The sequence below is a fragment of the Haliotis cracherodii genome, unplaced genomic scaffold (genome assembly GCF_022045235.1).
Source record: "Haliotis cracherodii isolate W230 unplaced genomic scaffold, xgHalCrac1.p SCAF_8, whole genome shotgun sequence".
NCBI lineage: Eukaryota > Metazoa > Mollusca > Gastropoda > Lepetellida > Haliotidae > Haliotis > Haliotis cracherodii.
Genome location: NW_027266341.1, coordinates 61432330 through 61449213, shown reverse-complemented (window position 1 = coordinate 61449213; position 16884 = coordinate 61432330). Strand labels below are relative to the sequence as shown.

The 16884-nt window shown below is 46.1% G+C and overlaps 1 protein-coding gene across 4 annotated transcripts in view; it reads right to left on the bottom strand.

Moving 5' to 3' along the window:
• LOC139450760 (stromal interaction molecule 1-like) overlaps positions 1-16884 on the bottom strand; it is a 91610-nt gene that overhangs the window by 50003 nt on the left and 24723 nt on the right. For all 4 annotated transcript variants that reach the window (XM_071232586.1, XM_071232589.1, XM_071232588.1 and 1 more), the window contains exon 2: positions 7947-8068. In XM_071232586.1, the coding sequence (XP_071088687.1) occupies positions 7947-8068 (122 nt within the window). The remainder of the gene's footprint in view (positions 1-7946; positions 8069-16884) is intronic.

Here is a 16884-nt window from a genome sequence, read left to right as displayed (position 1 = left end):
TTTTAATATACCAGATCTGTGTGTTATAAGTAACAATATCCCAAACGGTTTTAAAAATTCAGTACTATTTCGTGAAGGTGAGTGAAAACCGAAGGACTCAATGGTTAACATGGTTAATGACCGAGCACCAGAATTGTTCAGGCTGAAAATAATGAGCCGAGTTTGATGGTAGTTCAATCTGGAAATACTCAGGGATAGTATAAAAGAATTTTTGTTCTAATTCTTTTAATTTAATTTTTTTGGACATTTTTCTTTTTTTAGGTAGGGTGGGGGGGTTGGGGGGGTGGGGGTGGGGGTGTGTGTGGGTGATGGTAACTAGTGCTCCTCACCAACCATATCAAATCCCATCAACCAACCTCCAAACGCATCTGCCCAACCTCACCTACCTCACTCCACCCTCACCTACCGTACCTCACCCTCATATACCCCTTCCCACCCTCACATACCTCACCCCACCCTCACATACCTCACCCCACCCTCACATACCTCACCCCACCCTCACCCCACCCCAACAACACCTCATCCCCACCTACCACTTCCCACCCCCACCTACCACACCCCACCCTCACCTACCATACCAAACCCCATCTACAACACCTCACCCTCCACAAATAAATCCATTGTATAGACAAATATCTATGTGATTTTTCTATGAGTCACCCCATGGAGTGATGCGACCTGCTGTGTGTGTGTTTCAGGAGGCCCTGTGTTCTGGCAGTCTACCCCGCGCCCACTGGGACCTACCCTATATAACTGTGCATGATAGCTGCAATGTCAACAACTCGCCAGCCAGCTCTCTACATGCCAGACAGTCCCCTCCCTTCAGGCCATGTCCAACATCTTTTTTAAGGTTAAAGATTTATCTCTGCTTAAGACAGCTGTTTTCCTGTCCCCAACACCTTTGTGCAAATATCCATGTGACATCATTGCCATGGTAACAAGAGCACCTGCCATTATCTATGTACAAGAGTAGTGACAGTCTTAAAGTCGTGAGGTTATCGTGGCAATACAATACCTCACAATATGTATCAGGCAGCGTTCAGTACAGGTAGTTGAAGAATGTCCAGTAAGTAGGGGGCAGGGAGGCATCTGGGGGGAGGTGTCTAGGGGCAGGGACTGGTGTCTGGGGGCAGGGACTGGTGTCTAGGGGCAGGGACTGGTGTCTGGGGGCAGGGACTGGTGTCTAGGGGCAGGGACTGGTGTCTGGGGGCAGGGACTGGTGTCTAGGGGCAGGGACTGGTGTCTGGGGGCAGGGACTGGTGTCTAGGGGCAGGGACTGGTGTCTGGGGGCAGGGACTGGTGTCTAGGGGCAGGGACTGGTGTCTGGGGGCAGGGACTGGTGTCTAGGGGCAGGGACTGGTGTCTAGGGGCAGGGACTGGTGTCTAGGGGCAGGGGGGTGTCAGGGGGCAGGGACTGGTGTCTGGAGCAGGGACTGGTGTCTAGAGGCAGGGACTGGTGTCTAGGGGCAGGGACTGGTGTCTGGGGGCAGGCACTGATGTCTAGGGGCATGGACTGGTGTCTAGGGGCAGGGGGCTGTCAGGGGGCAGAGACTGGTGTCTAGGGGCAGGGGGGTGTCAGGGGGCAGGGACTGTGTCTGGGGCATGGTCTGGTGTCTGGGGGCAGGGACTGGTGTCTAGTGGCAGGGGGGTGTCAGGGGGCAGAGGCTGGTGTCTGGGGGCAGGGACTGGTGTCTAGGGGCAGGGGGGTGTCAGGGGGCAGAGACTGGTGTCTGGGGGCAGGGACTGGTGTCTTGGGGCAGGGACTAGTGTCTAGGGGCAGGGACTGGTGTCTGGGGGCAGGGACTGGTGTCTGGGGGCAGAGACTGGTGTCTGGGGGCAGAGACTGGTGTCTGGGGGCAGGTACTGGTGTCTGGGGGCAGGGACTGGTGTCTGGGGGCAGGGACTGGTGTCTGGGGGCAGGGACTGGTGTCTAGGGGCAGGGACTGGTGTCTGGGGGCAGAGACTGGTGTCTGGGGGCAGAGACTGGTGTTTAGGGCCAGGGACTGGTGTCTAGGGGCAGGGACTGGTGTCAGGGGGCATGGTCTGGTGTCTGGGGGCAGGGACTGGTGTCTGGGGGCAGGGACTGGTTTCTGGGGGCAGAGACTGGTGTCTAGGGGCAGAGACTGGTGTCAGGGGGCATGGTCTGGTGTCTGGGGGCAGGGACTGGTGTCTGGGGGCAGGGACTGGTTTCTGGGTGCAAGCACTTGTGTCTGGGGGTAGGGAGTGGTGTCTAGGGGCAGCGACTGGTTTCTGGGTGCAAGCACTGGTGTCTGGGGGTAGGGACTGGTGTCTGGGGGTAGGGACTGGTGTCTGGGGGCAGGGACTGGTGTCTAGGGGCAGGGACTGGTGTCTGGGGCAGGGAATTGTATTCTGAATTATTCTTTTGTTTTTAGGATAAATACGTAAAACACAAAGACAATTCCAGATATCTACTTATTATTACTAGATTACAAACAAGTTTCAGTAGGAACTATATTACCTGTTGTAACAGTTCGACTGACGGACTAATCACTGAGCTTGTAATGGAATGTATTAATGTGCACATTACAGGAAAACTTGCAATTTAGGAACCATTTGTTTATTTCAACAATATAATTTAAGAATGACATTACATAATGAAGACATTATTACGTTTGTGTGTTTGGGAAAGGTAAATATCCTGCCAAGGCACCCGGAATACAACTTTTATTCCTTAAACAGGATATTCACCATCCCCCAAACACACTCATGTGATAACCTCTATACAGGTATTTTCTTGGTCACTCCAAGGTGTTTAGAATGACTTCCTACATAGACTAGCACAGAAATAGTCCTAAGTTATCGCTTCCCTGTAGGAAATCTCTGTACCCTTAATTCAAGCTGGTGTCCTATTTCAAGTTTATGTGACACAAAGTCCCGTATGTAGATTCGGTGTGAGTATCAGAGCTCACTGGCAGGACACAAGACATCTCAAGGACATGAAGCCTTCAAAGTCTCGCATCTAAAAATGACTAAGTCCAAATAAATAACTCCAATAGCCTGACACTGAAATTATTATATATCTTGCTTTCAAGAAGATTCAATGAAATTCCATTGAAAACAATTTCATTAAGTCTTATTTGTACCTCCCAAAGATTTTGTTTGTTTGTTTGTTGTTTAATGCCACACACAGCAATATTCCAGCTATATGGTGGTCTGTAAATAATTGAGTCTTGACATGACAATCCAGTGATTGACATCATGAGCATCGATCCATGCAGTTGGGATACAATGACATGCATCAACCAAGTCAGTGTAAGTGAGCCTGACCACCTGATCCAGTTTGTCGCCTCTTACAACAAACACAGTCGCCTTTGACATCAAGCATGGGTTGCTGAAAAGCAGAAGCTACTACCAAACAAGCTGTTTGTTGAAAGGCAAATATATTAGTCTTACCCTATTGTAAAACATAATAAAATGACAACGCCTTTATATTTCAAATTATGATAATCATGAAATTGAGAAACAATGCCAGGAACCGCAAAGTCAGCACATTGTGCGATAGTGAAGCAGTTGATATAATATATGGCCATTTTTCTACTCTTAAACATACATTACTTACTAAGGCCTAGTAAGTATCCTTCTGTATGATGGCTGACACATATTGTAATCTGATATTTCAATACAATTTTGGAAGAGGTGCCACCAGTGGGCCAGGATACGATCACCTTTTCGTGAGCGCTTGGTATCACGCTATTTGACAGTGACTGATCTGATTGAACCGTACAATGGACTCTGATTTTAGCAGAGATGTTATGATTATGGAAATAGTTATGTCACATTTAAAAACAATTTAAGTAGACGGAATCAACAGTAGACAGAATCAACAGTAGATGGAATCAACAGAAAAAGAGATCTTTCACTGGTGAACAGCTTTGACACAGTTAAATACACCTCACAGGAAGGTGACATGCCTTCAAGATCTGTGGTTTCTCAATTGTCAGTGTCGTGCTCAGGCATTACGCAAAGACAACCTTGATGATAAATTGATAATAAGAAAGACAGATCGTATCTGTCTGGAACAAGTAGCTGCAGGAACTTTCCTGACCTCCTGCACGTGATTCATACAGATAGCAGAGTTCAGACATTGTTCCGATCATTAAAGATCGCTGATGAAGAGATTGGAGTAAGACAGGGTGGATATTTTCCCCCTTTATCATAAAGGCCATCTTGACATTAATCACCGACTTTGTGTTATCTGTTTTTCTGTTTGCTTGTGTTGCTGTAAACACACATAGGAGAGAATAGTAAACAGTATCAACCACATATATTGGCCACACCTATGTGAACATCTCAAAATATATCCTCAGAAGTGGGCGCAAGCTCTCAGCTCAGTCAGAGAGTACAGAAGTCACAAGGACAACTGGCTGGTGCAGACATCTACATTTTAAATACCGTCTGTGCTCACGTATAACATGAAGTTATTTGTGACTCCAACTCGAATACATACAGGATATTATATGAATGTTCATGTCATACTCGGTTTACGACACAGGTGTCTAAATTCCGGTATTTCCTAATCAAGAGCAAGGAAAATACCGGAATGTAGGCTTGAGTGCCGTAAACATTGCATGACATGAACACGAATATAATGTTCTTTTTATTACTGGAGAAGATGTCCACATACAGAGACAATTTTAGTTTTTACCTATATGGACAGCAAGTTGCAACAGCAGCGGATTCACAATTTGTCGGATGACGTCAACAATTTTCAGCTATGACGTCGTTCCTAGTATGACATCAATCCGACCTCATGTCCCAATATAATTTGAATGACGTCAACAGTGCCGTCCGGATTACAGAAACAATTCACTGTTGATTGATGGATAATGGATAGTATTATTGATGTGGTCAGGTCCAATCTGGGAAACTTGGCAAAACAGTCAGAAATATGCAAATGAGTTCACCTTAAAAATACCTTTAACCTCCGCACATCGACTTCATGTCTGCATGCTCATAATTGCCATTAGTCCTTAATCGTCCATGCCAAACTGCCCAATAGTTAAGGTATCATATGGACTTTGTATACATTTGCACTTTTTAGGGTTTTGCTATATGTTATCATATAAGGACATAAGGGTTTATATCTGCGCTATACCATATTCCGTCAAGAACCTATCAACAAACGTCTTCCTAGCTTATCTTGTTTACACAGTCAGACCACAGGGAACTCAATGCCCCTGAACAAGCATGCATAAGCAATCAGGTAGGAATGGACAGATGCTATTAATGTCACAGGTAATAAGATCGAGTGAGTTGGGTTTAACATCGCTTTGAACAGTATTCCAGTTACATCACGGCGTGTCAGCTTGATGTGGGAGGAAAGCCTGAAGTGATGCATGTCTCATACGTTTACCACTTCGGTGAAACCCACGAGCACGGGTATGGCGCTGACAAACCTAGAAACATTATCAGGGCGATTCGAACCCTTGATCACAGGTTTCTGGCATGCCCAAGGGACATAACCTGCACAGCGAATTGCAGCACCTTCAACTACTGGGCCATCCTTGCCCCTTACAGGAAATAAGAAAATATTTGACATGTGACAATGAATTTATAAGATGGCAATGGTGTCAGTGGCAACACATTAATTACAAAAGTGATGGTGGCCTGTTGACCTTGTACAACCGGGTGTGCCGTCACTCACAGCATTCAGCCATCCAGCTCTGCCTCTATACAACACCATTCAATACAACACGAACACGGAAATTACTGCCCCGATTGTGCCGATGATGTTATCAGCCCTGTCCATAATACTTGACAAAGTCTGTACCAGGATTTATAGCAGTCAGTAAACCTGACTCCAGCACTTAACTACATGCTCAACACAGTCATCATGACTGCCATTCTGCAATAACTTCAGCTATACACTGGCAGCATAGTGCTACAGTACTCAATGTATATTTCACCATATTTGCCAAATAAACGCCTTGCTCAAATAAGCCCCATCCTAGCTTCCATCACATACAGCTGCAAGCAGTACATGGAGAGGGTTGCATCTATCACATACAGCTGTAAGCAGTGCATGGAGAGGGCCACATCCCTTACATACAGCTGTAAGCAGTGCATGGAGAGGGCAGCATCCATCACATACAGCTGTAAGCAGTGCATGGAGAGGGCTGCATCCATCACATACAGCTGCAAGCAGTACATGGAGGGGGCTACATCCATCACATACAGCTGCAAGCAGTACATGGAGAGGGCAGCATCCATCACATACAGCTGCAAGCAGTGCATGGAGAGGGCAGCATCCATCACATACAGCTGCAAGCAGTACATGGAGGGGGCAGCATCCATCACATACAGCTGCAAGCAGTGCATGGAGAGGGCAGCATCCATCACATACAGCTGCAAGCAGTACATGGAGGGGGCCACATCCCTCACATACAGCTGCAAGCAGTGCATGGAGAGGGCAGCATCCATCACATACAGCTGCAAGCAGTGCATGGAGAGGCCAGCATCCATCACATACAGCTGCAAGCAGTGCATGGAGGGGGCAGCATCCATCACATACAGCTGCAAGCAGTGCATGGAGAGGGCAGCATCCATCACATACAGCTGCAAGCAGTGCATGGAGAGGGCAGCATCCATCACATACAGCTGCAAGCAGTGCATGGAGAGGGCAGCATCCATCACATACAGCTGCAAGCAGTGCATGGAGAGGGCTACATCCATCACATACAGCTGTAAGCAGTGCATGGAGAGGGTTGCATCTATCACATACAGCTGTAAGCAGTACATGGAGAGGGTGAATACAGAATTCCAGGGTTTTATTACGGTGACTACAGTATATGAAGGTTTTATTATGGTGACTACAGTATATCCGGGTTTTATTATGGTGACTACAGTATATCAGGGTTATATTAAGGTGACAACAGTATTCCAGGGTTTATTACGGTGACTACGGTATACCATGGTTTCATTATGGTGATCACAGTACCCCAGCCAGCTGTACGATGTCAGATATACTGCCGGCTTGTGTCAAGTCAGACTTGGAGACAGACAACCGAGGTGGACAGTGTGGGGATTCATCCCTGCCACCCAGGCACACGACACACAAACAGCTGACAGTTCTCTACGGGCCGAACATTATCCCTGCAGCTGATTTACAACACCCACCCTACTCAGACAGCTCACTCTCCTCCTGGCACCTCTTGAACATGGGGACTTGGAGCATTGTGTCAACAAGAACACCACATTATCACTATCCCCACGCATGGGGCACATAAAGCCTTGAAAAGAGATAGCCACTTGGGTCACTTCATGTCATCAGGAGAATTGAATAAATGCCAAATTAATACACACAAATGGTCCCTTTTCTGGAAAACATAACTCGGTCATGAAAAAGTATCTGTTAGATAAGCTAATTTCAGTAATTTCTGGAAATAAAAATATCATGGATCAAGGGCTGTAGATAAGCATACAAGCTTTCATTTAAGTAACACAAGTAGCCTCTGAGAAAACACATCCCAATTGCACACACAATGCACTCAGTTGAAGAGCACGGAGCAAGGGCCATAACTCTAAAAAAAATAAAAAAAGACAGGACTAATTTTTAGATCTCAGTCTTGGCAAGTATGTTTTAGATAAGCATGCAAACTTTCATTCATGCAACTTCTGTACTTTCTGAGAAAACGTGTCCCCATTTCACACAGCATGCGCTAAGTTAAAAAGCACGGAGCAAGGGCCATAAATCAGAAATGAATGTATGACACTAATTTACGAACTCATTTAAGATCATGACCAGAAACATCAGTGTGGAAAATGCCATTTCTCTAACTTGAATAATTTTGGGGAAATTTGTCTACATTGAGAAGTGGACGGAAGGACTGATGGACGGATGGATGGATGGACAGACGGACGAACGCCGTTCCTATGTCCCCAACCCCACTTCGTGACGGGGGATAGTAATCATCTGCAGTAAATACCTCGTCACTCTCTGATTGGTCCACATTCCCATTCTGATCGTCATCCAGCAGATGGTGCAGGGCCTTGATGGCGTCATACCCGTACTTGTCCTTCAAACATGGCGTGTCCAGCTCCTCACACTCTGCAAGAGGAAAGCACAGGGTTAAATTGTTGTCAATATTCCTAAAATATATTAGAAAATAATCTGTTGTGATTATTATGTAGAGATTTGCTGAAAATGTTGAAAACTTACATATATATGTGAAAATTAAGAATAATATTAATAGTGTCTCGGATTCATAGCAGAGGGATGTTTGTGTTGATGCTGTCGCTGTAGATGGGGGACACAGAGTGAGGAACGATCACATGACCCCGAGAGATTTCTCAATCATTTTCATCCATACACAGGGACTTGGGTATCTGACGAAATATGAGTAATGCTCCGGAAACAATTAGCAGACATAATTTCAATTCAGTGCAGTGCATGGAGAGGGCAGCATCCATCACATACAGCTGTAAGCAGTGCATGGAGAGGGCAGCATCCATCACATACAGCTGTGAGCAGTGCATGGAGAGGGCAGCATCCATCAAATACAGCTGTAAGCAGTGCATGGAGAGGGCAGCATCCATCACATACAGCTGTAAGCAGTGCATGGAGAGGGCAGCATCCATCACATACAGCTGTTAGCAGTGCATGGAGAGGGCAGCATCCATCAAATACAGCTGTAAGCAGTGCATGGAGAGGGCAGCATCCATCACATACAGCTGTAAGCAGTGCATGGAGAGGGCAGCATCCATCACATACAGCTGTTAGCAGTGCATGGAGAGGGCAGCATCCATCAAATACAGCTGTAAGCAGTGCATGGAGAGGGCAGCATCCATCACATACAGCTGTAAGCAGTGCATGGAGAGGGCAGCATCCATCACATACAGCTGTAAGCAGTGCATGGAGAGGGCAGCATCCATCACATACAGCTGCAAGCAGTACATGGAGAGGGTTGCATCTATCACATACAGCTGTAAGCAGTACATGGAGAGGGCTGCATCCATCACATACAGCTGTAAGCAGTGCATGGAGAGGGCAGCGTCCATCACATACAGCTGTAAGCAGTACATGGAGAGGGCAGCATCCATCACAGACAGCTGTAAGCAGTGCATGGAGAGGGCTGCATCCATCACATACAGCTGTAAGCAGTACATGGAGAGGGCTGCATCCATCACATACAGCTGTAAGCAGTGCATGGAGAGGGCAGCGTCCATCACATACTGCTGTAAGCAGTGCATGGAGAGGGCAGCATCCATCACATACAGCTATAAGCAGTGCATGGAGAGGGCAGCATCCATCACATACAGCTGTAAGCAGTGCATGGAGAGGGCAGCATCCATCACATACAGCTATAAGCAGTGCATGGAGAGGGCTGCATCCATCACAGACAGCTGCAGGCAGTACATGGAGAGGGCAGCATCCATCACATACAGCTGTAAGCAGTGCATGGAGAGGGCAGCATCCATCACATACAGCTGTAAGCAGTGCATGGAGAGGGCAGCATCCATCACATACAACTATAAGCAGTGCATGGAGAGGGCTGCATCCATCACAGACAGCTGCAGGCAGTACATGGAGAGGGCAGCATCCATCACATACAGCTGTAAGCAGTGCATGGAGAGGGCAGCATCCATCACATACAGCTGTAAGAAGTGCATGGAGAGGGCCACATTCATCACATACAGCTACTAGCAGTACATGGAGAGGGCCACATCCATCACATACAGCTGCAAGCAGTGCATGGAGAGGGCAGCATCCATCACATACAGCTACTAGCAGTACATGGAGAGGGCAGCATCCATCACATACAGCTACTAGCAGTGCATGGAGAGGGCAGCATCCATCACATACAGCTACTAGCAGTACATGGAGAGGGCAGCATCCATCACATACAGCTACTAGCAGTACATGGAGAGGGCAGCATCCATCACATACAGCTACTAGCAGTACATGGAGAGGGCAGCATCCATCACATACAGCTACTAGCAGTACATGGAGAGGGCAGCATCCATCACATACAGCTATAAGCAGTGCATGGAGAGGGCTGCATCCATCACAGACAGCTGCAGGCAGTGCATGGAGGGGGCCACATCCATCACATACAGCTACTAGCAGTACATGGAGAGGGCAGCATCCATCACATACAGCTACTAGCAGTACATGGAGAGGGCAGCATCCATCACATACAGCTATAAGCAGTACATGGAGAGGGCAGCATCCATCACATACAGCTATAAGCAGTGCATGGAGAGGGCAGCATCCATCACATACAGCTGCAGGCTTTGCATGGAGGGGGCCACATCCATCACATACAGCTACTAGCAGTACATGGAGAGGGCCACATCCATCACATACAGCTACTAGCAGTACATGGAGAGTGCAGCATCCATCACATACAGCTATAAGCAGTGCATGGAGAGGGCCACATCCATCACATACAGCTGCAGGCAGTGCATGGAGGGGGCAGCATCCATCACATACAGCTATAAGCAGTGCATGGAGAGGGCAGCATCCATCACATACAGCTATAAGCAGTGCATGGAGAGGGCTGCATCCATCACAGACAGCTGCAGGCAGTGCATGGAGGGGGCAGCATCCATCACATACAGCTGCAGGCAGTACATGGAGAGGGCAGCATCCATCACATACAGCTACTAGCAGTACATGGAGAGGGCAGCATCCATCACATACAGCTACTAGCAGTACATGGAGAGGGCAGCATCCATCACATACAGCTGCAAGCAGTACATGGAGACGGCAGCATCCATCACATACAGCTACTAGCAGTGCATGGAGAGGGCCACATCCATCAAATACTGCTAGCTGTGCATGGAGAGGGCTGCCCAGTTGATCTGACAAGTCCCATTGGATCCTACTTGAGTCTGGTCGGTGAGCGACAGGACAGACATACTGTATTAATGATCCTACCCCCGAATTCAGTGCTGCTGTCAGGTATACGTAACATGCCACATGATGAAGTCAGAAGCCACCCTCACTTAGTTACATGTGAGGATTACTGTGTCTTATTAATTTATCAACTCACACGACAGGACCTATCTGACACGGACACAATCCTCGACAGTTACAATCAGACTTAATCCTTCTGTCATGTACGTCTCTGTAAGCTCCATACACAGTCATTCATCGGGGACTGAAAACTGCGATGGAGTCTCCATTTGTGATGTCAAGATATAAACTGCAAGTGATCGTGGTATTTGATTGGCAAACCAAGCAAATTCTTTTCTGTATATGTTTCAATCCACCTGGAAAAAACGTAAGGCCACGCCCACTAACGACCTTCTCTTCCCTGCTAATCACCAGGGTGAGTGGGCTGGTGTGGCATTGTGATGAAGGCCACTGGTTCTGGACTGTAGCCTTAAGTCTTTTATGTTTCTGAATAAATAAGCAGTCTTTGAAGTTATTATTGTCGAAGTATTTATTTATAACAATTGATTTCTTTGTGTTTATGGAGTTCACAGTGTAAAACAAGTGTGCACACTGTACATATATGGAATCTGAAGACTTGTGTATTTCATGTCATAGTTGTCTTTGATGACCGTTTATCTACTCAAACGCTGCAAAATTGTCACTGTCACCTTGTTCTCACTTTTCTTTTTGTGATATTTTTAGAAGCACATTAATCATGATTAATCAAACTCATCTCTCGGTCTTTCAAGGAATAAAATGTCCTGGTGGATAAGTGTACCGAAGATAGACCCTATAAGCATTCATCTCGACCCGTGAAGATCTGGGGTATGTAGAATTGGTCTTCAGCAACCCATGCCTGCAGTAAAAGGCGACTAACAGGATCGGGTGGTCCAGACTTGATTATTTACAGACCACCGTCATGTAGCTGGAATATTGCTGAGTGCGGCGTTAAACAAATAATATATCTAGCAATTCTGTGTTTCATATAAATGAAATTGTGAAATGTTATTTTCCTTGTAATGGATCCATGAGGTGCCTTGTCTGTGTGTGAAAAGTGATAAGGAATCATCTGTAAACAGGTGAACATCCCGCTCGACCAGACCACTTGGACCTGCTACTCGGACCAGACCACTTGGACCTGCCAGTCGGGCCAAACCACTCGGACCTGCCACTCGGACCAGACCACTCGGCCCAGACCACTTGGACCAAACCACTCGGACCAGACCACTCGGACAAAACCACTCGGACCTGCCACTTGGCCCAGACCACTTGGACCAAACCACTCGAACCAGACCACTCGGACCAGACCACTCGGCCCAGACCACTTGGACCAAACCACTCGGACCAGATCACTCGAACCTGCCACTCGGACCAGACCACTTGAACCAAACCACTCGGTCCAGACCACTCGGACCAGACCACTCAGACCAGACCACTCAGACCTGCCACTCGGACCAGACCACTCGAACCTGCCACTCGGCCCAGACCACTTAGACCAAACCACTTGGACCTGCCACTCGGCCCAGACCACTCGGACCTGCCACTCGGACCAGACCACTCGGACCAAACCACTCAGACCAGACCACTCAGACCAGACCACTCGGACCTGCCACTCGGACCAGACCACTCGAACCTGCCACTCGGCCCAGACCACTTGGACCAAACCACTCAGACCAGACCACTCAGCCCAGACCACTAGCCCTAGACCACTTGGACCAGACCACTCGGACCTGACCACTCGGACCAAACCACTTGGACCTGCCACTCGGCCCAGACCACTCGGACCAAACCACTCAGACCAGACCACTCGGACCAGACCACTCAGCCCAGACCACTAGCCCTAGACCACTCGGACCTGACCACTCGGCCCAGACCACTCGGACCAAACCACTCAGACCAGACCACTCGGACCAGACCACTCAGACCAGACCACTAGCCCTAGACCACTCGGACCTGACCACTCGGACCAAACCACTTGGACCTGCCACTCGGCCCAGACCACTAGCCCCAGACCACTCGGACCTGCCACTCGGACCAAACCACTCAGCCCAGACCACTAGCCCTAGACCACTCGGACCAGACCACTCGGACCTGACCACTCGGACCAAACCACATCTGTTTCGCGGTAAAGTACTTCTATCCCATTCACAAGACTTAGATTTAATAACCCAATATTTGTGCCCCAAGCTGAATTCCAAATTCTTTATTTAGTACATTCCTACAGCCACCAAATCAATTGATTTGAAGCATGATAAATCCATGGCCGTGATGACAGAACGACACTTTGTTCAAGCACATCTTCTGGTACTACTCTCACATTCAGCCATAATCAATGGTGGTAGCAGCTCATGTTGAATACCTGCCACTGTATGCCAGAGATCTGTGCTATGTACTATTGACAAACTCATAACTAGCCCTTCAGCATGCTCGGACCCCAGTGTGAGTGAGTGAGTTTAGTTTTACGCAGGGGTCACCAGAAATGGGCTTCACACATTGTACTCATCATGACAAACTAACGCATCAACCACTAGGCTACCCAACCGCCCCTCTGACCCCAGATAGAAATGTAAAAATCGGTGTACATACTGTGTAAATCATCTTACGTAAGAGAGTGCACACAGTTTTTTCATTTATAACTCCATAACGCCAATTCTTATTAATAAACATGTCAACAATTACAACTGAACAGACTGCTTACTTAATCATGTTACTAATAACAAACCAAACCCTGGAGACAACTGCTACAATATCTAGGAAATCATTCACAGCAACAATGCAACACATGCCCCCCCGCCCATTCTCTTATCAGTCTATTATATCAGGGAATATCGAAACACCAATCAAATGCCATGGTATCACTTGCAATTTATTTATTGTATTTTTAACACTGTAGAACAATATAAAGAAACAAAACCTGATAAGTTTTGTCTGACTACATGATTGCCTATTTCATGGGATGAATGTCAATTAATCATTTAGTCGATATAAGTTTCAGTCGTCATGGGACACAGGGGCGTCTGGACACCAGATTATTTCTAGTAGTAGTAGCAAATACAATTATAACTTATTGTCAATGAATATTTAGGGGGAATGTACCCATCAAAATATGAAAAAATTCACGGATGACAAACATTTATTGAGCATGTAGAGGGTGTTGTAATTGACAAGGGGAGGTACTTCTAAACATATTTTAATGATATGGTAACCATGGCTACAACCATTTTGTTGTGAAATTTACACTGAAACGTCTGACATATATTGATATTTATTATGAAATAGTTTGTCATTGTTTTGACTATGCTGAAACAAAGAGCTGAGAAGTAAACTTTTCGACTCCAACATTCCTCTACATTCACATCATATATAGATATCTTCCTGTGAAGATCCAGGGTAGGATAGGTGATCAGATGACTCGTGAAGATCCAGGGTAGGATAGGTGATCAGATGACTCGTGAAGATCCAGGGTAGGACAGGTGATCAGATGACTCGTGAAGATCCAGGGTAGGACAGGTGATCAGATGACTCATGAAGATCCAGGGTAAGATAGGTGATCAGATGACTCGTGAAGATCCAGGGTAGGATAGGTGATCAGATGACTCGTGAAGATCCAGGGTAGGACAGGTGATCAGATGACTCGTGAAGATCCAGGGTAGGATAGGTGATCAGATGACTCGTGAAGATCCAGGGTAGGATAGGTGATCAGATGACTCGTGAAGATCCAGGGTAGGACAGGTGAACAGATGACTCGTGAAGATCCAGGGTAGGACAGGTGATCAGATGACTCGTGAAGATCCAGGGTAGGATAGGTGATCAGATGACTCGTGAAGATCCAGGGTAGGATAGGTGATCAGATGACTCGTGAAGATCCAGGGTAGAATAGGTGATCAGATGACTCGTGAAGATCCAGGGTAGGATAGGTGATCAGATGACTCGTGAAGATCCAGGGTAGAACAGGTGAACAGATGACTCGTGAAGATCCAGGGTAGAATTGGTCTTTAGCATCCCATTCTTGGACGACTATGCTTGTCGTAATAGATGACAAATGGGATCGGGTGGTCAGGCTTGCTGACCTCGTTAATGCATGTCATCGTATCCCAATTGTGTGGATTGATGCTCATGATGTCAATCTCTGGATTACTTGATCATTTACGGACCGCCATCATATAGCTGGAACACTGCTGAGCGCGGTGTTAAACAACAAACAAACAAAAACATACAGATCTTAAACCTTGCCATGTCAAGATACAAATCTGTGATCAATATCCTGTTCCTGTCAGGCAGACCGTAAACAACAGCCAATCAGAACTTATTTCAGTTACTACCTCTTCCTTGATGTTCTCACCAGGAAAACCTTTTGCAGTTCATTTGCCCCAGTGACAAGGAGAAACACCTCGATAAACGTTGTCTCCAGCTTGTCACGGAAACACCTTGATAAACCAGGGCCCACTTGCACATGGCGATCTTAGCGCTAAGATGATCGTAACTCCCATACTTTAACATAGACTTACAATAGTAGTAGCCCTAAGATCGCTTTGTGCAAGTGGGCACATGTCTCTAGCATGACATGGAAACACCTCAGTCAATCCAATACAGTGGCGTACATAGCATGTTATTAATGATTAGCTTAGCTTAATGATTAAGCATGTCCAAGTAATCCTGGCCTATGACAGGTTGATATCACCTAGCCTCTCGTTAGAGGGATCAATAGACAGTATACCAGTTCCACACAAGCAAATAGCTCTAAGCAGCAAGTACTGCATGCAAAAAATAAAGTACTGTACGCAGACTTAAGAAAAGTGGGAATCCAAACATTTGATAAAAACAAAATGTAGAAAGACCCCAAGCCATTTTGTGTCTACATAACAGTCAGTTCCACCATTCTTATTTTTTACTTTTTTTGCCTGCCCCATTTTAGCGACATAACCATGATAACAGCAACAATAAGCCTGTATATTGTAAACAAACTCCATACACATCATCCCACCATCAGAATAAAATCATAAATATGTTGCCTTTTGGGCATTTCATACCTTTTAAATTGATAATGGCTAATAAATAAACCAACATACTTTAAAACTCAGAATTGCAGATATCATTACCTTCGAGGTCTAACATATCAGGGTTCATAGAAATAGTCTCACAAGACAAATAGTCCTCAAACAGCAAATGGCAAAAATCCTCTATATCTCTAAGGCAGGCATTTCCATAAACCTACATAAACCGATTATTTCATAAAATGTATCACATTTAGAGGAAGTCACAGATATGAAACAAAATCCACCCAACTCAAAAACACATTCTAGAATTTCAAGACACATAATTCATCATTGGAACGGTGTTTATGGAAAGGTGTTAATGGAACGGTTTCATGGAAGCTGTGAAAAAAAATAACTGTAAATTTATCAACTCCCACACAGCAGCCCATCGGAACCGGGATATAAATAGATTTGTGGAACACGTGGAGAACACACATTCCCACTGTTTTCCACAGAATGGATGTCATCAGAACAAGACAACATGTTTTTTTTTCTGTTTGTTGTGTAACGACCCACTCAGCTATATTCCAGCTATATGATGGCGTTCAGTAAAGAATCAAGTCTGGACCAGACTATCCAGTGATTGACATCATGAGCATCGATCCATGCAATTGGGATACGATGACATGCATCAACCAAGTCAGCGAGTCTGACCACCCCATCCCGTTAGTCGCCACATATGACAAGCATAATTGCCTTTTACGGCAAGCATGGGTTGCTGAAGTCCTATTCTACCCCAGATCTTCATGAGTCATCTGATCGTCATGGCACAAATGTCACTAGTACAAGACAATGTATCATCTCATGGTCCTGGTGTTGAGATTTTCTACAAATGATCTTCAATGTTAACATTAATTGTAAACACTGACAAGTATTTCGTTTTTTCAAATAGTTTCACAAATTATCAGTAAACTGTTCTATAAGGAAGTTGACTAAAAGAGAGATATC